At 37.6% G+C, this 23,475-nt stretch overlaps 1 protein-coding gene across 8 annotated transcripts in view; it reads right to left on the bottom strand.

Annotated features, from left to right (window-relative positions):
- The window catches only part of MYO9A (myosin IXA), a 358,540-nt gene that overhangs the window by 53,960 nt on the left and 281,105 nt on the right, over window positions 1–23,475 (bottom strand). For all 8 annotated transcript variants that reach the window (XM_057488942.1, XM_057488943.1, XM_057488944.1 and 5 more), the window contains 2 exons: window positions 2,380–2,491; window positions 370–431 (listed from right to left, as the gene is read on the bottom strand). In XM_057488942.1, the coding sequence (XP_057344925.1) occupies window positions 370–431; window positions 2,380–2,491 (174 nt within the window). The remainder of the gene's footprint in view (window positions 1–369; window positions 432–2,379; window positions 2,492–23,475) is intronic.

Below are 23,475 nucleotides of genomic sequence, written 5' to 3' on the forward strand. Positions count from 1 at the left end.
AGTCTTGGCAATCACAAACTTCAACTTTTGTCTCTATGGCCCTATGAGAGTTCTAAAAGCTCTTTTGACTGCTCTGACTTCTAGGAAGCCTCACGAGTGTTTAAAGACTTGTAAGATTTTAAAGAAAATCTTTAAAAGCAGTGTTTAATAGATTTTCGGTTATGAAATCAGTTCTGTAGCTTCCATGTAGTAAGGGTAAGTATAGTTCCAGAAAAATCAATTCAGTCTATGCTGGATCATGACATCAAACGTATTTTCTTAGTATGATTTGTGATCAAAAAGTTTGAAAGCCACTGCTCTATAAAACTATCACAGAGGTCTTGATTTCTTTCCACAAAACACAAAGACCAAGAACTCTGTTATTCTTACCTTTTTAGAGCACTTGGCTGTGGTTTTCAGGCAGCACTTCTTATGGCAAGCATACTTGCATACTGAAAAACAGGTTAAGAATGTAGCATTTGTAGAAGTCTGCACATCAATGACAAGAACTTAGCAAGTTTACAACTTTACTTTGGACATAAACTTCTTTAAATCTAAGACTGCTGTAATATCATATATATACCTTAACAATATTAGAACAAAAAAGGATCTCAACTCCTTCTGTTTGGAAAAATGAAGTTAAAAAACATGTTAAAATTTATAATTAATTTCTGTGAAAAGCTTTTTATTCTTTCTAGACTGCCTAGTTTTTTATTTCTTTCCCTCCTTCCCATCCTTGCCATATTCCTACAGAATATCTGTCTATCTTTGTGGTTTGATTCACAAATTAGTTCTCATATATCTGTTCTACAATCTGCCAAAATGCCAAATATACCCATTAAGGATTATTCCAGTGGATAAAAAGACATTGCTACAAAAGACCCTTACAGAAATAAAAACAAACTGGATAGCACATTAAAATATAAGAAAGGTCCAGAATAGAGCTCTGAAGAACCAGAACATAAAGAATAGCAATTATGATTGGGAAGATGAGGTAAAGAAATGGTTCACAGTAGAAATAATTTCCTGGAACAGGAGATTTAACAGGGTGGCTAGGCAATTGGTGGGTAGGAAGAGGCACAGTGAGAGGAAGATACTGAGACATACTTGGCCTATGTCATTTTGCTATGCCAGCTCTGGCTCCTGCATATCAACACCTAAATATCCTTCTTGAGCTTCCGAAGTATTAACTTGTAGGGTTTTCAATGCCAAGATGAAGTAGGGGAGGACATATCATTGCACTGGTGAAATCACCGGTATAATCAAAAAGAAAGTTAGTTCTCTTAAGAAATCCAACCAAGCCAACCCAAGTCATAAAATAAGCAGAATCTTTACATTTTCAGTTTCAAATCAAAGAGAAAATTGTATCAAACCTATAGGAATCAAACTAACATTAAATTTAAACAGTCATGGTCATGGCAAGCTACTTCCTGTTTCACTCTTACAATAAATTTTTAGACTATTGATAATAAAACACAAGAAAATCACTGTTGAACCACAGAACAAGTAAACATATCCATCAATAGTAGTGATTTCACTATGGCAAACACAACTTTCATCCTTATTATCATAATGAACCCAGCCCTTCCTAATATTTCATTCATTCAATTCTGGCCCATTAATAAACAAAGCCTTAAGGAACTGCTGAAAGCACCGGAGTAAATGTATGGTACGGCAGGAGTGGAAGCCAAAGGTCCTGTGTAAGCCAGAACAAAGCTGACCCACAAAAAGTCACTACTTGCACTTTAGCATTTATAGTCTAAAGAAATGATTATAGAAGGAAAAAAGTACCATTTTTCTTTGTAACCTAAGATATTGTTAATTTATCCACCCATCTAAAGGCCCATCAATCCAACACATATTTATTAAAATCTATATTGTGCCAAACTGTTCTAGGCATTGATGGTGATTCAGAAAAGACAGTGTTTCCAGATCTTACAGAAAATACATTTTAGTGAGACAGACTGACAAACGGAAAAAAATTGAATACTTAGTATAATTTTGGGTGGTGATAAGTGCTATAAAGACTATTAAAGCTGAGTAAGGAAACAGAGAATTGAGGATCAGCATGGCATTTTAGATAGCATAGTAAGGAAAGAGCTAAGAGGTAACATTTCAGTATTCAGAGACATGAATTAAATGAAATGGTAAATCTATTTAATTAACATCTGAGAGAAAAGCATTTCAGATTAACTCTTGAACTGCAAGTATAGTGACCAAAGAAAACCCAAAAATATTGTGGTTTAACTACAGACAATAGGTGAAAGCACAGTGAGAGATGAGGTTAAAGAACTAGAGAATGTGAATTATTCCTTAATGTTAAAGAAGATACAAGAAAACTCAGGGAATTACAAATGTCAAGTGATTAAAAAAAATTCCTCAAAGATTTCCCATACTTACATTTGCAAACAGAGGCTCGGTCCATTATCCATATCAAAGAAGAACAGTACTCACAGTATGTAGGGATGCTATACTGGGTGGCCTTAAAGATGTGACCATTGTGCTCTTCCACCTGAATGAAAAAATACAGTTATTTATGTTAAAGCAAACATAGTAAATGCTGCCCTAACATGGTCAGCCAATGAGAAATCCTTCAAGGCCTTGCTAAGTCTTCACTGGGCACTTTTACCAGGAGAATTATGATCTTCTGAAATATAAAAAAGCAAAATATGCAGCCTCTGCTTTCAAAAAGTTAACGCTCTAATAGAGAGACACAAGCAACTTACATGAAAATCAGAAAGCAATGCTACAAACATGTAAGAGCTATCTTATATGACTCTCACCCAGCACCTTAAAAGCAGCAGTTCTCAAATTTTAATTTTTAACGTTCAGAACCTTTTACACTTTTGAAAATTACTGCTGACATCAAAGAACTACTATTTATATGAGTTATATCTATTGATATTCACTATATTGGAAATTAAAACTGAAAATATTTAAGCATTTATCCACTTCACTTAAATTAACATTAAACATGTTATATGTTAACATATATATTATTATATAAAAGTATACCTTTAAAAGAAAAAAAGTAGCATAATAGGTATATTGTTTTAAATTTTTAAAACTCTTTTTAATGTCTGGCTTAATAAAAGAAAACTGGATTCTTCTATCTAATTCTTAATCATCTGTTGGCAGCATGAATTTAGTTTGAAATATATGAAAAAAAATCTGGCTTCATACATATATGAAAATGTACAATGGAAGAATTGTCCTTTCAGATAATAATACAATACCAAAACTCTACAAATGATAATTTCAAGTATAACTGAAATATAGAAATCTAAAACTATACCAATGAACTTGTCATGCTCTATGACATTAAAAATCCACTGCTCTGGGCTTCATTAAAATTTAAAACTTTTACTTCAAAGTACCAGTAAGAAAATAAAAAGATTAGTGACAGACATAGAGAAAATATTTGCAACTCATATCTGATAAAGGACATATCTAGAATACATGTAGTAAAGAGCTTCTATCTAGGATACATGTAGAACTGTTACAATAATGAGATCATTCAATTTTAAAATGTGTAAAAAAATGAGAGGATATAACCAATATAAATATTTATGCACCCAACATAAGAGCACCCAAATATGTACAACAACTAGTAACAGAATTAAAGGGGGAAATAGAATGCAATGAATTCATTTTAGGAGACTTCAACACTCCACTCACTCCAAAGGACAGATCAATGAGACAGCAAATAAGTAAGGAGACAGAGGCACTGAACAACACATTAGAACAGATGGACCTAACAGACATCTACAGAACATTCCACCCAAAAGCAACAGGACACACATTCTACTCAAGTGCACATGGAACATTTTCAAGAACAGATCAAAAATACTAGGCCACAAAAAGAGCCTCAGTAAATTTTAAAAGATTGAAATTGTACCAACCAGCTTCTCAAACCATAAAGGTATGAAACTAGAAATAAACTGTACAGAGAAAACAGAAAGACTCACAAACACATGGAGGCTTAACAACTTCCTCCAAAATAATCAGTGGATTAATGACCAAATTAAAATAGAGATCAAACAATATATGGAGACAAATGAAAACAACAGCTCAACACCCGAACTTCTGTGGGATGCAGCGAAGGCAGTTCCAAGAGGAAAGTATACAGCAATTCAGGCCTATTTAATCGAAGAGCAATCCGAAATGAATAGTCTAAACTCACAATTAATGAAAATAGAAATAGAAGAACACAAGAGGCCTGAAGTCAGTAGAAGGAAGGCCATAATAAAGATAAGAGAAGAAATAAATTAAATTTAGAAGAATAAAACAGTAGAATTAATGAAACCAAGAGCTGGCTCTTTGAGAAAATAAACAAAATAGATAAACCCCTAGCCAGACTTATCAAGAAAAAATCAGTCTAAACACATAAACAGAGTCAGATATGAGAAAGGAAAAAATCACTACACACACTACAGAAATACAAAGAATTATTAGAGAATACTAAGCAAAATTATATGCTAACAAACTGGATAACCTAGAAGAAATGGACAACTTTCTAGGAAAATAAAACCTTCCAAGATTGACCTAGGAAGAAACAGAAAATCTGAACAGACCAATTACCAGCAATGAAATTGAATAATAAGTAATCAAAACACTACCCAAGAACAAAATTCCCAGACCACATGGCATCACTGCTGAATTTTATCAGACATTTAGAGAAGACCTAATACCCATCCTCCTTAAACTTTTCCAAAAAGTAGAAGAGGAGGGAAAACTTCCAAACTCATTCTATAAGGCCAGCATCACTCTAATACCCAAACCAGACAAAGACACCACAAAAACAGAAAATTACAGAGCAATATCCTTGGTGAATATAGATGCAAAAATACTCAACAAAATATTAGCAAACCTAATTCAAAAATACATCAATAAGATCATCCATTATATTCTAGTGCGATTCATTCCAGGTATGCAAGGATGGTACAACACTCGAAAATCCATCTTCATCATCTACTACATCAATAAACAGAAGGGCAAAAACCACATGATCATCTCCATAGACACTGAAATAGCACTTGGCAAAATTCAACACCCATTCATGATAAAAACTCTTAACAAAATGGGTATAGAGGGCAAGTACCTCAACAATAATAAAGGCCATATATGACAAACCCACAGCCAACATCATACTTAACAGTGAGAAGCTGAAAGATTTTCCTTTAAGATCAGGAACAAGACAAGAATTCCCACTCTCCCAACTTTTACTCAACACAGTACTGGAGTCCTAGCCATGGCAATCAGACAACAAAGAAATAAAAGGCATCCAGACTGGTAAGAAAAAAGTCAAACTGTCACTTTTTGCAGATGACATGATATTGTACATAAAAACCCTAAAGACTCCACTCCAAAACTAACAGAACTAATATCTGAATTCAGCAAAGTTGCAGGATACAAAATTAATACACAAAAATGTTACATTCCTATCCATTAACAATGAACTAGTAGAAAGAGAAATCAGGAAATCAATTCCATTCACAATTGCATGAAAAAGAATAAAATACTTAGAAATAAACCTAACCAAGGAAGCGAATGACCTTTACCCTGAAAAGTACAAGACACTCTTAAGAGAAATTAAAGAGGACATTAGTAAATGGAAATTCATCCCATGCTCCTGAGCAGGAAGAATTAATATTGTCAAAATGGCCATCCTGTCTAAAGCAATCTACAGATTCAATGCAATCCCTATCAAAATACCAACAGCATTCTTCAACGAACTGGGACAAATAGTTCTAAATTCATATGGAATCACAAAAGACCCTGAATAGCCAAAGCATTCCTGAGAAGGAAGAATAAAGCAGGGGGGATCTCGCTTTCCAACTTCAAGCTCTAGTACAAAGCCACAGTAATCAAGACAATTTGATACTGGCACAAGAACAGACCCACAGACCAGTGGAACAAAACAGAGAGTCCAGATATTACTCCAAGCATATATGGTCAATTAATATATGATAAAGGAGTCATGGATATACAATGGGGAAATGACAGCCTCTTCGACAGGTGGTGTTGGCAAAACTGGACAGCTACATGCAAGAGAATGAAACTGGATTATTGCCTAACTCCATACACAAAAGTAAACTTGAAATGGACCTAAGACCTGAACGTGGGTCATGAAACCATAAAACTCTTAGAAGATAACATAGGCAAAACTCTCTTGAATATAAACATGAGCAACTTTTCCATGAACATATCTCCCCAGGCAAGGGAAACAAAAGCAAAAATAAACAAGTGGGACTACATCAAACTAAAAAGCTTCTTTACAGCAAAGGACACCATCAGTAGAACAAAAAGGCATACTACAGTATGGGAGAATATATTCATAAATGATATATCCAATAAGGTGTTGCTGTCCAAAATATATAAAGAGTGCACACACCTCAACAAACATAAAGCAAATAATCCAATTAAAAAATGGGCAGAGAATCTGTACAGACACTTCTCCAAAGAAGAAATTCAGATGGCCAACAGGCACATGAAAAGATGCTCCACATTGCTAATCATCAGAGAAATGCAAAGTAAAACCACAATGAGATAGCACCTCACACCAATTAGGTTGGCCACCATCCAAAAAGCAAACAACAACAAATGTTGGTGAGGATGTGGAAAAAGGGGAACCCTCCTACACTGCTGGTGGGAATGTAAGCTAATTCAACCATTGTGAAAAGCAGTATGGAGGTTCCTCAAAAAACTCAGAATAGAAATACCATTTGACCCAGGAATTCCACTCCTAGGAATTTACCCCAAGAATGCAGGAGCCCAGTTTGAAAAAGACATATGCACCCCTGTGTTTATTGCAGCACTATATACAACAGCCAAGAAATGGAAGCAACCTAGGTGTCCATCAGTAGATGAATGGATAAAGAAGATGAGGTACATATACACAATGGAATATTATTCAGCTATAAGAAGAAAACAAATCCTACCATTTACAACATGGATGGCGCTATAGGGTATTATGCTCAGTGAAATAAGCCTGGCAGAGAAAGACAAGTACCAAATGATTCGACTCATCTGTGGAGCATAAGAACAAAGCAAAAACTGAAGGAACAAAATAGCAGCAGTCTCACAGAACCCAAGAATGGACTAACAGTTATCAAAGGGAAAGGGACCGGGAAGGTTGGGTGGGAAGGGATTAAGGGGTATTATGATTAGTGCACATAATATGCGGGGGCACAGGAAAGGAAGTTTAGCATAGAAAAGACAAGTAGTGATTCTACAGAATCTTACTATGCTGATGGACAGTGACTGTAATGGGGTATGTGGTGGGGACTTGGTAATAGGGGGATGTGTAGAAACCACAATGGTGCTCATGTGAACCTAAGCATAAGACTATTTATCAATGATACCTTAATAAAATAAAAAAATAAATATTGGGTAAAATATTGAATAGACAGTTCATTTAAGAAGTATACGTGGTCAACAGACATATGAAAAGATGCTCAAAAGAATGTCATCATAGAAATGCAAATTAAAACCATGATGAGATACTACTTCATACCCACTAGAATGGTTGTTAAGTAAAAAGACAATAACAATTGTTAGTGAGGATAAGGAGAGTCTTGAGCCCTCAGATACTGCAGATGGGGCTGTAAAATAATACATTTTATGAAAATATTAAACATAGTTACTATATGAGCCAAAAATTCCACTCTTAGGTTTATACCCAAGAGAAGTGAAAACATGTCTACACTTAAACCTATATACAACTGTTCATAATAGCGTTATCCATAATAGCCAAAAAGCAGAAACAACGGAAGTACCCATAAAATGAAAAAAGGATAAACAGAATGTAGTATATCCATACAGTGGAACAGTATTTCAGACTAAAGAAGACCAAACTACTTTCATACACACATGGATGAACCTAAAATACATTATGCTTAAAAAAATATGCAAAAGACCACATATGGTATGATTCCATATTTATAAAATGTCCAGAAAATGCAAAAGTATAGAAACAGAAAGTACATTAATAGTTGCCTCGGGCTGGAGACAGAAATGGGCAATGACTGAAAAAATCCTTTTTGGGTAATGTCAGTGATCTCAGATTGGATTTAGGTGATGTTTACAATTACATAACTTTATTAATAATCACTTAATTCTACATGTAGAAGGGCTAAATTATGTAAATTATATAAGTAAATTTACCTCAATAAAGCTATTTTAAAAACCCCTTTGGTCTACACTGCACTTTAAATGGATATTTTACTTATAAGTGATTTTAGAGTTTTATGCATTGATCATTTGGAAAATACTGGTTCACTGAGTTGTGCAGCTGTTTCAAATGCTGACATGTTTCATTATACACTACCAAAAAGGTCACACATTCCTTCATGTTACCACCAATCTCATCAGAAAACTCTATACCAGAAAGTTGTCACGCTTTCAGCAGCAGATAAAAGTTTTCCACAATTCTAATTTCTGCTTGAAAGCTCAAACTTTACCACTGATTACAAATACTGTCAGCTGTTTTCGTAAGTGACAGCATCACTTTATTTTCAAAAATGTCTACCAAATAACTTAATAAAGTCAAAGAGATGCTCTAATGAAAAGAGTTGCTAGAAACCAGTGTTGACATAAAAACTTGTACACAAATGTTCATAGCAGCATATTCCTAATACCTAAAAAGTGGAAAACCCAAAAGTCTATAAAGTGATGAATAAAATGTAGTATACCTATACAATGGTATATTATTTGGCCATAAAAAGGAATGAAATACAGTACATGCTACAACATAGATGGATCCTGAAAACATTATGTTAAGTGAAAGCTGACAGAAAAGGGTAGTATTGTTTGATTTTTTTAATCAGTATGAAATGTCTGTAACAGGCACATCAATAGAGACAGAAAATAAATTAATGATAGTCAGGGCTGAGGGAAAAGGGATTGGGGAGCGACAGCTTAATGAGTATGGAATTTCTTTTGGGGGTGTGACAAAAATGTTCTGAAATTAAATTGTGGTGCTAGGTGCCAAATACAGTGAATATACTAAAACCCATTCAACTATATACTTTAAATGGTTAAACTGGCAAACTATATGAATTTTGTCACAATTTTTAAAAACACTAGATCAGCTTATAACTCAATTGTATAAGTAATTTTTTGAAGATGACTATCATATGCAGTATTGCATACTTCCCATTCGTTTGGACAAATTGCCTTGATCTGCGCTAAGTTGTTAACAGTTTTGTCCAAGACAGCATTTATATCAACTTAGTGAAAAAGGAAAATAATGTAATCGTTATTATGAAAATAGTTTTGATCTTGCAAAGTCCCTGACAGTGACCCAGAAACCACAGCAGATCAGAGCTTGAGAGACATGCAGAAAAAACACAGAAAGATATGCACCATACTTATAATTACAGTGATTAATTACAGTGATTAACTTTGAGATAAAACACCCAGCAATAAATTAACATGAAATATTAAAACCTACAAATGAAAGCTTTTAAATACTCTTGAAGGACACAAAAATAGATCTGAATAGATGAAAAGATTCAAAATCATAAAAAATTCAGCTCTATGCTAACTTATAAATATAAGGTAATCTAAGTTACAGTACTAATCAATTTTCCCTCTTGAAACCAGACAACTGAATTCAAAGTTCATATGGAAAAATAAGTAAGAAAAGTAAGAAAATTACTGAAAAGGGAAAGTAATAGGGAGGAATTAGTCCTGCTAATTATTACATATAATACAAGCTCAATAATTAAAGTAGTGTGGTATTGGCTCATGAATGTTCAAACCAACTAATGGAACAAGATTAAAAGATCCAACCTTAAAGGGAAATTAGAATATAAAAGGGTAACATCTCAAAGTAGATTGGTAAAGCTGGACTTTTAAATAAATGATGTTGGACTTGGTAAGAGATAAAATTAGATTCATATCTCATACTATGCACCAGGATAAACTGTATAGAAATCAGAATTTAAATGTAAAAAAAATGTGACCATTAAAGTATTAGAATTAAAAAAATGAGAATATCTTTATAAACTTTAGGTGGGGGAAAGTCTGTGACTCAAACTTCAGCAGTCATGGAAAAAAACATTGGTAAGTAGTTTAACAAAAGTAAAAATCTTCTATATTGCATAATAAGGTAGGCCAAAAGACAACTGACAAACTGGAAAGCATATTTGCAACTTGTATCACAGACAAAAGTAATCTCCCTCATGTATGAATTTCCTACAGATTGAGAAAGACTAAAGTCCCAGTAGAAAAATGGCTAATAAATACAAACATACAAACCAAAGGGTAAAAAAATGCAAATGGTACTCAAGCCAAAGAAGAAATATGCAAACTCATTGATAGTAAGAGAAAAGCAAATTAAAACTATAGAAAAATACAATATTCTTTATCTAGTAGACTGGGGAAAATCTGAAACTTTAATAACCCTCTTTCATATATTATTGCTGAAACTGAAAAATAAGATTATTGTGATAGGGAAATGAGGCAATATTAATCAAACTAACAAATGTATTTTACCTAAGACTCAGTAATTCCAATTCTAGGACTCCCTATCCATTCTCTTACACACACACACACATACACACACACACACACACACACACACACACACACACACACACACACACACATTCATCGTGCCATTATTGTTTGTTAAGAACAGAAAACTAGAAACAACCCAACACACACACACACACACACACGGTTATTCATCGTGCCATTATTGTTTGTTAAGAACAGAAAACTAGAAACAACCCAATGGGCCAGCAAGGAATATTAGACAGCTATAAAACAGGTATCTATACACAGTTATTTTATCAGTTTTCTTCTGCTGTTGTTTAAAAATTACCATAAACTTAGCTTAAAATAGCACTCATTTATTATTGCAGTTTAGTCAGACACAGGTCTCATTGGACTAAAATCAGGACTTGTCAGGGTTACATGCTTTTCTGGAGGCCCTGCGGAATACTTTCTTTCCTATCTCATTCAAGTTGTTGGCAGAATTCACCTCCATGAGTTTGTAGAACTGAAGTCTCATTTCCTTTCTAGCTGTTAGATGGTGGTTGTTCTTAGCTTCTAAAGGCCACTCACATTCCCTAAATAATGGTGTCCCTTTCTCTAATGAACTGTGTCCTTCTCATGCTTTGAATTTCTCTAACTTTACCTTCTATCTTTCTCTTCTGCCACTTCTCTAACTACATCTCTCTGACTCTTCTTTCTTTTCTGAATCTAAGGGCCTATTTGATTATCCTTTGACTCATCAGCATAATCCAAGATAAACTCCTTATGTTAAAGTGAGTTGACTAGCAACCTGAATTCCCTTTGCAAAGTACCTTTACAGCAGTACCTAGATTAGTGTTAGGCTGAATAACTAGTGGACAAGAACTTTGAGGCAGACTTAGAATTCTTTCTACCAGAAATATAGAGGAATCACCTGAATATATTTGTTCAATGATAAAGCAAGGCACAAAAGAGTATTACTATGTTATTTTACAAACATGCCACTTTTTATGTGAGAAAGGAGAGAAAATTAGCATGTCTTATTTCTTATATTGGATAAAGAAACATTAGGAAGATAAATAAGAAACTAACAAAAATATATACTTCTAGAGATCAAAGGGGACAGGGAGAAGTTAGATTTCTCAGTACATTCCTTTTTAAAACAATGTTTCCATGATATTCATTATCTATTAGAAATAGAAATACTGAAATCGCTGGAGCCAAGATGGCGGCGTGAGTAGAGCAGCGGAAGTCTCCTCCCAAAACCACATATATCTATGAAAATATAACAAAGACAACTCTTCCTAGAATAAAGACCAGAAGACACAGGACAACATCCAGACCACCCACACCTGCGAGAACCCAGCGCCTTGCCAAGGGGGTAAGATAGAAGCCCCGGCCCCGCGGGAGCCGAGCGCCCCTCCCCCCAGCTCCCGGCGGGAGAAGAGCAGGCAGAGCGGGAGGGAGACAGAGCCCAGGGCTGCCGAACACCCAGCCCCCGCCATCCTGGCCAGAGCGCAGACACAGTGCATGCACTGGGGGCCCTGGATGCTACGGAAACAGGGCAGGAAGAACAGTGAGCGGGTTTCGGAGGCCTGGCGCCGGAGGACATAAGAAAAGCGAGAGGCCATGTTTTTTTTTTTTTTTTTTGCTGTTTTGTTTTGGCGAGCGCTTTTTGGAAGTCTTAAAGGGATAGGGACCCCAATACTAGGGAAACAGGGCAGCAAGTCCGGTGAGCAGAAGCATGAGGCTGGCACCAGAGAATAAAGAAAAATGAGTGGCCATTTTTTATTTATATTTTTATTTTTTTAATTTTTAAAATTCTTTTTTTTTTTTTGTGGTCACTGTTTTGTTTTGTCGGGTGCTACTTGGAAGTCTGAAAGGGGCAGGGCGGGACACTTAATCCAGAGGTAGGGAATCCGGGATCTCTGGGCACCCTAATCCCCTGGGCTGCAGGGAGCAGGGAGGCCCCTTACGGAGATAAATAGCCTCCCAGCCGCTCCTGCTCCAACGCTACTCCACCATTTTGGAGCAGCTGCCCGAGCCAGGCCACGCCCACAGCAACAGCGGAGATTAACTCCATAGCAGCCGGGCAGGAAGCAGAAACCCTGTCTGCGCGCAGCTGCGCAGCACAAGCCACTAGAGGCCGCTGTTCTCCCAGGAGAGGAGGGCCACAAACCAACAAGAAAGGAAGTCCTTCCAGCCGTCACTCGTCCCAGTTCTGCAGACTATTCCTATCACCATGAAAAGGCAAAGCTACAGGCAGACAGAGATCACAGAGACAACACCAGAGAAGGAGACAGACCTAACCAGTCTTCCTGAAAAAGAATTCAAAATAAGAATCATAAACATGCTGACAGAGATGCAGAGAAATACGCAAGAAAAATGGGATGAAGTCCGGAAAGAGATCACAGATGCCAGAAAGGAGATCGCAGAAATGAAACAAACTCTGGAAGGGTTTATAAGCAGCATGGATAGGATGCAAGAGGCCATTGATGGAATAGAAACCAGAGAACAGGAACGCATAGAAGCCGACATAGAGAGAGATAAAAGGATCTCGAGGAATGAAACAATGTTAAGAGAACTGTGTAACCAATCCAAAAGGAACAATATCCGTATTATAGGGGTACCAGAAGAAGAAGAGAGAGGAAAAGGGATGGAAAGTATCTTGGAAGAAATAATTGCTGAAAACTTCCCCAAACTGGGGGAGGAAATAATCGAACAGACCACGGAAATACACAGAACCCCCAACAGAAAGGATCCAAGGAGGACAACATCAAGACACATAATAATTAAAATGGCAAAGATCAAGGAAAAGGAAAGAGTTTTAAAGGCAGCTAGAGAGAAAAAGGTCACCTATAAAGGAAAATCCATCAGGCTAACATCAGACTTCTCGACAGAAACCCTATAGGCCAGAAGAGAATGGCATGATATATTAAATGCAATGAAACAGAAGGGCCTTGAACCAAGGATACTGTATCCAGCACGACTATCATTCAAATATGACGGTGGGATTAAACAATTCCCAGAAAAACAAAAGCTGAGGGAATTTGCTTCCCACAAAACACCTCTACAGGACATCTTACAGGGACTGCTCTAGATGGGAGCACTCCTAGAAAGAGCACAGCACAAAACACCCAACATATGAAGAATCGAGGAGGAGGAATAAGAAGGGAGAGAAGAAAAGAATCTCCAGACAGTGTATATAACAGCTCAATAAGCGAGCTAAGTTAGGCAGTAAGATTCTAAAGAGGCTAACCTTGAACCTTTGGTAACCACGAATTTAAAGCCTGCAATGGCAATAAGTACATATCTTTCAATAATCACCCTAAATGTTAATGGACTGAATGCACCAATCAAAAGACACAGAGTAATAGAATGGATAAAAAAGCAAGACTCATCTATATGCTGCTTCCAAGAAACTCACCTCAAACCCAAAGACATGTACAGACTAAAAGTCAAGGGATGGAAAAACATACTTCAGGCAAACAACAGCGAGAAGAAAGCAGGGGTTGCAGTACTAATATCAGACAAAATAGACTTCAAAACAAAGAAGGTAACAAGAGATAAAGAAGGACAATACATAATGATAAAGGGCACAGTCCAACAAGAGGATATAACCATTCTAAATATATATGCACCAACACAGAAGCCCCAGCATATGTGAAACAAATACTAACAGAACTAAAGGGGGAAATAGACTGCAATGCATTCATTCTAGGAGACTTCAACACACCACTCACCCCAAAGGATAGATCCACCGGGCAGAAAATAAGTAAGGACACGGAAGCACTGAACAACACAGTAGAGCAGATGGACCTAATAGACATCTATAGAACTCTACATCCAAAAGCAACAGAATATACATTCTTCTCAAGTGCACATGGAACATTCTCCAGAATAGACCACATACTAGGCCACAAAAAGAGCCTCAGTAAATTCAAAAAGATTGAAATCCTACCAACCAACTTTTCAGACCACAAAGGCATAAAACTAGAAATAAACTGTACAAAGAAAGCAAAAAGGCTCACAAACACATGGAGGCTTAACAACACGCTCCTAAATAATCAATGGATCAATGACCAAATCAAAATGGAGATCCAGCAATATATGGAAACAAATGACAACAACAATACTAAGCCCCAACTTCTGTGGGACGCAGCAAAAGCAGTCTTAAGAGGAAAGTATATAGCAATCCAAGCATATTTAAAAAAGGAAGAACAATCCCAAATGAATGGTCTAATCTCACAATTATCGAAATTGGAAAAAGAAGAACAAATGAGGCCTAAGGTCAGCAGAAGGAGGGACATAAAAAATATCAGAGAAGAAATAAATAAAACTGAGAAGACTAAAACAATAGCAAAAACCAATGAAACCAAGAGCTGGTTCTTCGAGAAAATAAACAAAATAGATAAGCCTCTACCAGACTTATTAAGAGGAAAAGAGAGTCAACACAAATCAACAGTATCAGAAACGAGAAAGGAAAAATCACGACGGACCCCACAGAAATACAAAGAATTATTAGAGAATACTATGAAAACCTATATGCTAACAAGCTGGGAAACCTAGGAGAAATGGACAACTTCCTAGAAAAATACAACCTTCCAAGACTGACCCAGAAAGAAACAGAAAATCTAAACAGACCAATTACCAGCAACGAAATTGAAGCGGTAATCAAAAGACTACCAAAGAACAAAACCCCCGGGCCAGATGGATTTACCTCGGAATTTTATCAGACATACAGGGAAGACATAATACCCATTCTCCTTAAAGTTTTCCAAAAAATAGAGGAGGAGGGGATACTCCCAAACTCATTCTATGAAGCTAACATCATCCTAATACCAAAACCAGGCAAAGACCCCACCAAAAAAGAAAACTACAGACCAATATCCCTGATGAACGTAGATGCAAAAATACTCAACAAAATATTAGCAAACCGAATTCAAAAATACATCAAAAGGATCATACACCATGACCAAGTGGGATTCATCCCAGGGATGCAAGGATGGTACAACATTCGAAAGTCCATCAACATCATCCACCACATCAACAAAAAGAAAGACAAAAACCACATGATCATCTCCATAGATGCTGAAAAAGCATTTGACAAAGTTCAACATCCATTCATGTTAAAAACTCTCAGCAAAATGGGAATAGAGGGCAAGTACCTCAACATAATAAAGGCCATCTATGATAAACCCACAGCCAAAATTATATTGAACAGCGAGAAGCTGAAAGCATTTCCGCTGAGATGGGGAACTAGACAGGGATGCCCACTCTCTCCACTGTTGTTTAACATAGTACTGGAGGTCCTAGCCACGGCAATCAGACAAAACAAAACAATACAAGGAATCCAGATTGGTAAAGAAGAAGTTGAACTGCCACTATTTGCAGATGACATGATACTGCACATAAAAAACCCTAAAGACTCCACCCCAAAACTACTAGAACTGATATCGGAATACAGCAAAGTTGCAGGATACAAAATCAACACACAGAAATCTGTGGCTTTCCTATACACTAGCAATGAACCAACAGAAAGAGAAATCAGGAAAACAACTCCATTCACAATTGCACCAAAAAAATAAAATACCTAGGAATAAACCTAACCAAAGAAGTGAAAGACTTATACTCTGAAAACTACAAGTCACTCTAAGAGAAATTAAAGGGGACACTAACACTTGGAAACTCATCCCATGCTCGTGGCTAGGAAGAATTAATATCATCAAAATGGCCATCCTGCCCAAAGCAATATACAGATTTGATGCAATCCCTATGAAACTACCAGCAACATTCTTCAATGAACTGGAACAAATAATTCAAAAACTCATATGGAAACACCAAAAACCCCGAATAGCCAAAATAATCCTGAGAAAGAAGAATAAAGTAGGGGGGATCTCACTCCCCAACTTCAAGCTCTACTATAAAGCCATAGTAATCAAGACAATTTGGTACTGGCACAAGAACAGAGCAAAAGACCAATGGAACAGACTAGAGAATCCAGACATTAACCCAGATGTATATGGTCAATTAATATTTGATAAAGGAGCCATGGACATACAATGGTGAAATGACAGTCTCTTCAACAGATGGTGCTGGCAAAACTGGACAGCTACATGTAGGAGAATGAAACTGGACCATTGTCTAACCCCATATACAAAAGTAAACTCAAAATGGATCAAAGACCTGAATGTAAGTCATGAAACCATTAAACTCTTGGAAGAAAACATAGGCAAAAACCTCTTAGACATAAACATGAGTGACCTCTTCTTGAACATATCTCCCTGGGCAAGGAAAACAACAGCAAAAATGAACAAGTGGGACTATATTAAGCTGAAAAGCTTCTGTACAGCAAAAGACACCATCAATAGAACAAAAAGGAACCCTACAGTATGGGAGAATATATTTGAAAATGACACGTCCGATGAAGGCTTGACGTCCAGAATATATAAAGAGCTCACAGGCCTCAACAAACAAAAAACAAATAACCCAATTAAAAAATGGGCAGAGGAACTGAACAGACAGTTCTCCAAAACAGAAATACAGATGGCCAACAGACACATGAAAAGATGCTCCACATCGCTAATTATAACAGAAATGCAAATTAAAACTACAATGAGGTATCACCTCACACCAGTAAGGATGGCTGCCATCCAAAAGACAAAAACAACAAATGTTGGCGAGGCTGTAGAGAAAGGAGAACCCTCCTACACTGCTGGTGGGAATGTAAATTAGTTCAACCATTGTGGAAAGCAGTATGGAGGTACATCAAAATGCTCAAAACAGACTTACCATTTGACCCAGGACTTGCAGAGAATGCAGCAATCAAGTATGAGAAAGACCAATGCACCCCTATGTTTATCACAGCACTATTTACAATAGCCAAGAATTGGAAGCAACCTAAATGTCCATCGATAGATGAATGGATAAAGAAGATGTGGTACATATACACAATGGAATACTACTCAGCCATAAGAAAAGGGCAAATCCTACCATTTGCAGCAACATGGATGGAGCTGGAGGGTATTATGCTCAGTGAAACAAGCCAAGCGGAGAAAGAGAAATACCAAATGATTTCACTCATCTGTGGAATATAAGAACAAAGGAAAAACTGAAGGAACAAAACAGCAGCAGAATCACAGAACTCAAGAATGGACTAACAGGTACCAAAGGTAAAGGGACTGGGGAGGATGGCTGGGTAGGGAGGGATAAGGGGGGGAGAAGTAGGGGGGTATTAAGATTAGCATGCATGGGGGGGTAGGAGAAAAGGGAGGGCTGTACAACACAGAGAAGGCAAGTAGTGATTCTACAACATTTGCTATGCTAATGGACAGTGACTGTAAAGGGGTTTATAGGGGGGACCTGGTATAGGGGAGAGCCTAGTAAACATAATATTCATCATGTAAGTGTAGATTAATGACACCAAAAAAAAAAAAAGGCAGTTCCTGTGTGGTGACCTCCAATGAGTTCTACACAAGGGTATGAAGGGCATATAAAAGTGTAGGTAAAGGGTCTGTTTGTGTTTATACAGAGGATCAAAGCCTAATCGGGCTACCCCGAAAATGAGCTAAGATATGATATGAAAAAGAACTTCCAACATCAGCACTCTCTGGAAGACTCATGCCAGAAGATGATCATCAAAAAACCCCAAGAAAGATCGACGCACTGCTACAGCTGTAGATGCACTCATCCCACCAGCTCCTGGACTTGCCATGGGAATGAAGAAGGAGATAGCTAAGCTGGCCTGTGCATACAGCAAAACAACAAATTTGACTGGACCTGTACTGTTGGAACTCAACCAAGAATTAGGAGAAGTGCAAATTGTAGCGCTCCAAAATCTTACAACTACAGACTATTTACTGTTAAAAGAACATATGAGATGTGAACAGTCCCCAGGAATGGGTTGTTTTAATTTGTCTGATTTCTCTCAGACTGTTCAAGTTCAGTTGGACAATATCCACCATATCATAGATAAGTTTTCACAAATGCCTAAGGTGCCTAACTGGTTTTCTTGGTTTCACTGGAGATGGCTGGTAATTACAGGTATGCTTTGGTTACGTAACTGTACTCCTATTATGTTAATATGTGTGTGCAATTTAATTAGTAGTTTAAAACCTATACATGCTGAAGCTACTCTACAAGAAGATATGTCAAAGAAATAATCAATCTTCCCATGTTTTCTTCCGCCTGCTACTTCTATAGCTTTTCTTCTTCCTTCCTAATTACAATCACAACCCTTAAATAGAATTCATGCCTCATATCAAATTTACCGAGTATCATAATTCTTCCAAGTGGTAAAGATACCTCAAGACAAATGCTGGGCATAGAAGCCACAGGGCATAAATATGCAAAGAAGTAAAAAGCTAACCTTTTCAAACAATATGGCTTCTCTCTCATTTACCAACTTTACATTTCCCTGTATGGCCCCGGAAGATGACTGGTTAGCCAGAGACGCGTAAGATTCCTCAAGGGAGGAACAACCTAAGACAGGCACAGTCGCAGGGGGGCCATCAGGTGAGAAATTGGGGATCAACAGAGGTGAGGCTTAGAACCTCACCCCCCCCGTTCTGAGAGAAATTTTCTGCATACATGGATGTTTTATTGCCCTTGTCTAGCTTGGATTAACACGTAGTCTACAGGCACACACCTGATCATCTACATTTGCTCTCTTACAACACTAAACTATGTTTTCTACCTTAATCTTGTATCTACCTACCACTTCAGCATTTTATTAAAAATAATAATAATAAAGGGAGAAATGTGGTATCCACATATAAATCAAGTATAAAAATCAAATGAGTATTCATATTTGAACTGTTTATAGTTCATAATGCATGAGCAAAACCGAAAGTTTTTGTGATGACTGCCCTTGTACTGCTCACCATGTAACTTATTCAATATGTAAGAATTTGTTCTCCGTCTAAGAACTTGTTCGTTATGCTTCAGAAGATTGGAGACTGACGAAAATTAGGCTTGGGGTGGATTAATGATCGTGCATTGAGCATTGACTCCCCTATACAGAATTTTATTGTTGTTAACAACCATTTGATCAACAAATATGAGAGATGCCCTCACAACAACAACAACAACAACAACAACAAAAGTACACACTTCCAATTGTAAAATAAATAAGTAACCGGGATGTAATGTATAGCATAAGGAATATAGTCAAAATATGGTAACAACTTTGTATGGTCATAGCTGGTACCTGGAATTATCATGTATATAAATGTTGAGTCACTGTGTTGTAAACCTGAAACTAATGTAATGTAATACTGTGTGTCAACTACCCTTCAATAAAAAATAATTATCTACAAAAAAAAAAAGTAATAAATCATCTACTTCTGCTTTGTGAAGATTAACTTAGATAAAATATGTAAGTGTTTAGCACGATGATTGGCAGAGAGTAAGCTCTCAAATAGCAGCTGTCATTAGTACTTTTCCACTGCGTCTACTAATAAAACTCCTCTAATAAAACCTTAAGTCTAGCTGGTCAAAAAAAGAAATAGAAATATTCCTTAAAAAGACACTGTTTATGTCAGTGTGGACTTATGAATTCTTTATTCAAAGGAATATAGTCTTTTACTGTCATTTGATTTTCAGATTGCCACAAATGGGGTTACTGGGATTTCCTTCATGCCATAAATTAGAAGAAAATATTCGTTATTCGTTTTTACAGCACAAATTCAACTAATGAATATAGAATGAGTTATGGAATTTTAAAAAATACTATTTAGCAACTATCATAGTAATAATTGAGAAACTCCAAGGGAAACTCATTTTAGTTGGTGAGAGTTTAAGGAATAAGAGGATATTACAGTCTCAATCGTTGTCCCACAAGCTACTCATTAATTGCGAAGGAAAATTATACTAACTTTGCTGCTGTTTTTTTTTTAAATAACATTGCTGATATCAAATGTAATGGGGCAGAGAGGTATCATACATGTTCTGGTATCATGCCAAAATACATAACCATGAATCTAACCATGAGGATATATAAGACAAACTCAAACTGAGGAACATTCTACAAAACAACTGGTTTGTGTTCTTCAACAATGTGATGACATGAAACCTAGATTAAAGGAAACTAAAAAGGTACGACAACTGAAGGCCACAAGATCTTTCGCTATAAAGAGACAATACTGGGACAACTGGTGAAATCTAAATAAATCTGGGTAAAGGGATACAGGACTCTAGTTTTTGCTGCAATTTTTCTGTAACTTTGCAATTATGTGAAGATGAAAAGAAGAGAGGGGAGGGCAGAAAAGGGGACAGGAAACAGAGAGTAGAGGGGGAGAGAAATGAAAATGAAACAAAAAGAACTTGTCCACTACAGTGAGAAGATTATGATGGCTAGAACAAGTTGAAGAACAGTGAAAAATAGTGAGAAAAAAGGAGTGCACAAGAGACTGTGTAGCCCTTTCAAATTACTCATGCATTCACTCATTCAATTACGTATTTATAGATGCTTACTATGTGACAGGAACTGAATAAGCACTTGTGGAAAAGAATGCTACCAATACGTAACAGAAAGAATTTCTTTGAATATAGAGCTGCCTGGTTCTACCTGGGCACATGACTATCTAATGTTTACATATTCCAGCTTCTTTTGCATCTACAAGTGGCCAATGGGTGGTTCTGGGCAATGAAATATGAACATTAAAAGTCCCACTTGCAGGATATGCCTGGAAGTTATGGGCTCTCCTGACCTCTCCCTATCCCTGCTGGCTGAGATGCAGATGCAGAGATTGAGACTGAAAGCAATGACTTTCAAAGTATGTACTGAGGTTAGCAGATGGTAAAAGTTTCAAAGTACTATGAAGCAGAAAGAAAGGAGTAACTAAAGGTTTCTATAGAAGAAAAGGTGTCACTGAAGATGGAGGAGGGAATGTCTGAGTTGAATTCATAGACTAAAGTAAATGCACAAAAAAGAACCGTATGCTTAAGAAAAAGTACTTCTACTTAAGCTGGGAAATATTTAAGACTTCTTTAGAGTCATGTGTTTATGGGGGTATACAAGTACAAGCCCCTGATAAAATAAAAAGTAATTTAGGATATTTGATGCATGCATAAACAGATCAACGAATAAGAAAAGAGAATTCAAAATTAAATCCAAATACATCTGAAATTGAGCATATATGAAAGTGGTATTCCAATTCAGTAAAAAAGAAATCTATCATTCAACAATGTTCAGAAAATTGTCATGCTTTTAAAAATAAAATCGGATTTTGGGAAGATGGCAGTGTGAGTAGGGCAGCGGAAATCTCCTCCCTAAACCATATATATATTTAAAAATACAACAAATGAAACTACGCCTAACAGAGACCAAAGGATACAGTACAACAGCCAGGCTACATCTACACCCGCGAGAACGCAGCTTCTCACGAAGAGGGTAAGATACAAGCCGTGACCCGGCGGGACCCAAGCGCTTCCCCACCCCAGCTCACCAGCGGGAGGAACGAGTCGGCGCAGGGAGGGAGTGGAAGAGCAGGACTGCCCAATAACCGGCCCTAGTAATCCGTACTGGGAGCACAGACACACACTGCATGGTGTGCTGGATATTAGGGAAACAGAAAAGTAAAATCTGCGAGTGGGTCCCCGAAGCCAGCAGCCCTGGGAAAAAGAAAAGCGAGTGCTTTTTGAAAGTCTTAAAGGGACAGGGGCTTCATAGGTGGACGGAATCATTTCCGGCACACGCAGCCCAGCAGCAGGGAATCCCGGGGAAATCCAGGTGCCCTAACCCCCTGGGTTGCAACGCAGCTCTGAAGCCCCTCACAGTGATAAAGAGCCTGCCATTCATTCCCCCTCCCACATGCCCTTGAACAGCGGCCGAGCAGCCTGGGAGCAGCAGTGCCCAAAGCAGCCGCCCAGAGCCTCCACCCAGTGTGCAGCCACCAGGGCCAGATCCAAAGGCCGCTGGCAGCAAGCAGCTGCCCAGTACAGGTAGAGGAAGCCAGAGCAGGGAGTGAAGGGGCACCGTTCTTGCAGGAGAGCACACCCGGCGCGCCTGCCTCTCCACGCAGGGCTCTGGGCTACCCCACCCACCCACCGTGGCTCAGGAAATTAACCCGGAGCCTACTCATGGTGTGTGGGTAACTGGCACAGGCAGCGGAGAAGGGCAAGGCACCCAGCAAGCAGGAAGGGACTTTGTTCTCCCAGTTGACACATGCGCCACCTGCCTACAGCTACCTCTATCATGACGAAAAGGCAGAAGAATTTGGTCCAGTTCAGAATTACCCAGACAACCCCTGAGACAGGGCCTGGGCAGATAGATTTAACCAATCTTCCTGAAAAAGAATTCAAAATAAAGGTCATAACCAGGCTGATGGACCTGCAGAGAAATATGCAAGAGCTGAAGATCAAGTTGGGAGGGAGAATACAGAAATAAAACAATCTCTGGAAGGACTTAAGAGCAGACTGGATGAGGTGCAAGAGGCCATTAATGGAATAGAAATGAGAGAACAGGAACACAGAGAGGCTGAGGGAGAGAGAGATAAAAGGATCTTCCAGGAATGAAAGAATATTACGAGTACTGTGTGACCAATCCAAATGGAACAATATTCGCATTATAGGGGTACCAGAAAAAGAAGAGAGAGAGAAGGATAGAAAGTGTCTTTGAAGAAATAATTGCTGAAAACTTCCCCAAACTGGGGGAGGAAAGAGTCTCTCAGACCATGGAAGTGCATAGATCTCCCAGCACAAGGGACCCAAGGAGGACAACAGCAAGACATATAATAATTAAAATGGCAAAGGTCAAACAAAAGGACAGAGTATTAAAGGCAGCCAGAGAGAGAAAAAAGGTCACCTACAAAGGAAAATACATCAGGCTATCATCACACTTCTCAACAGGAACCTTACAGGCCAGAAGGGAGTGGCATGATGTATTTAATGCAATGAAACAGAAGGGCCTTGAACCAAGAACACTGTATCCAGCACAAATATCATTTAAATATGAAGGAGGGATTAAACAATTCCCAGATAAGCAAAAGTTGAGGGAATTTGCCTCCCAAAAAC

This window comes from Manis pentadactyla, chromosome 11, assembly GCF_030020395.1.
Source record: "Manis pentadactyla isolate mManPen7 chromosome 11, mManPen7.hap1, whole genome shotgun sequence".
NCBI classification, from domain to species: domain Eukaryota; kingdom Metazoa; phylum Chordata; class Mammalia; order Pholidota; family Manidae; genus Manis; species Manis pentadactyla.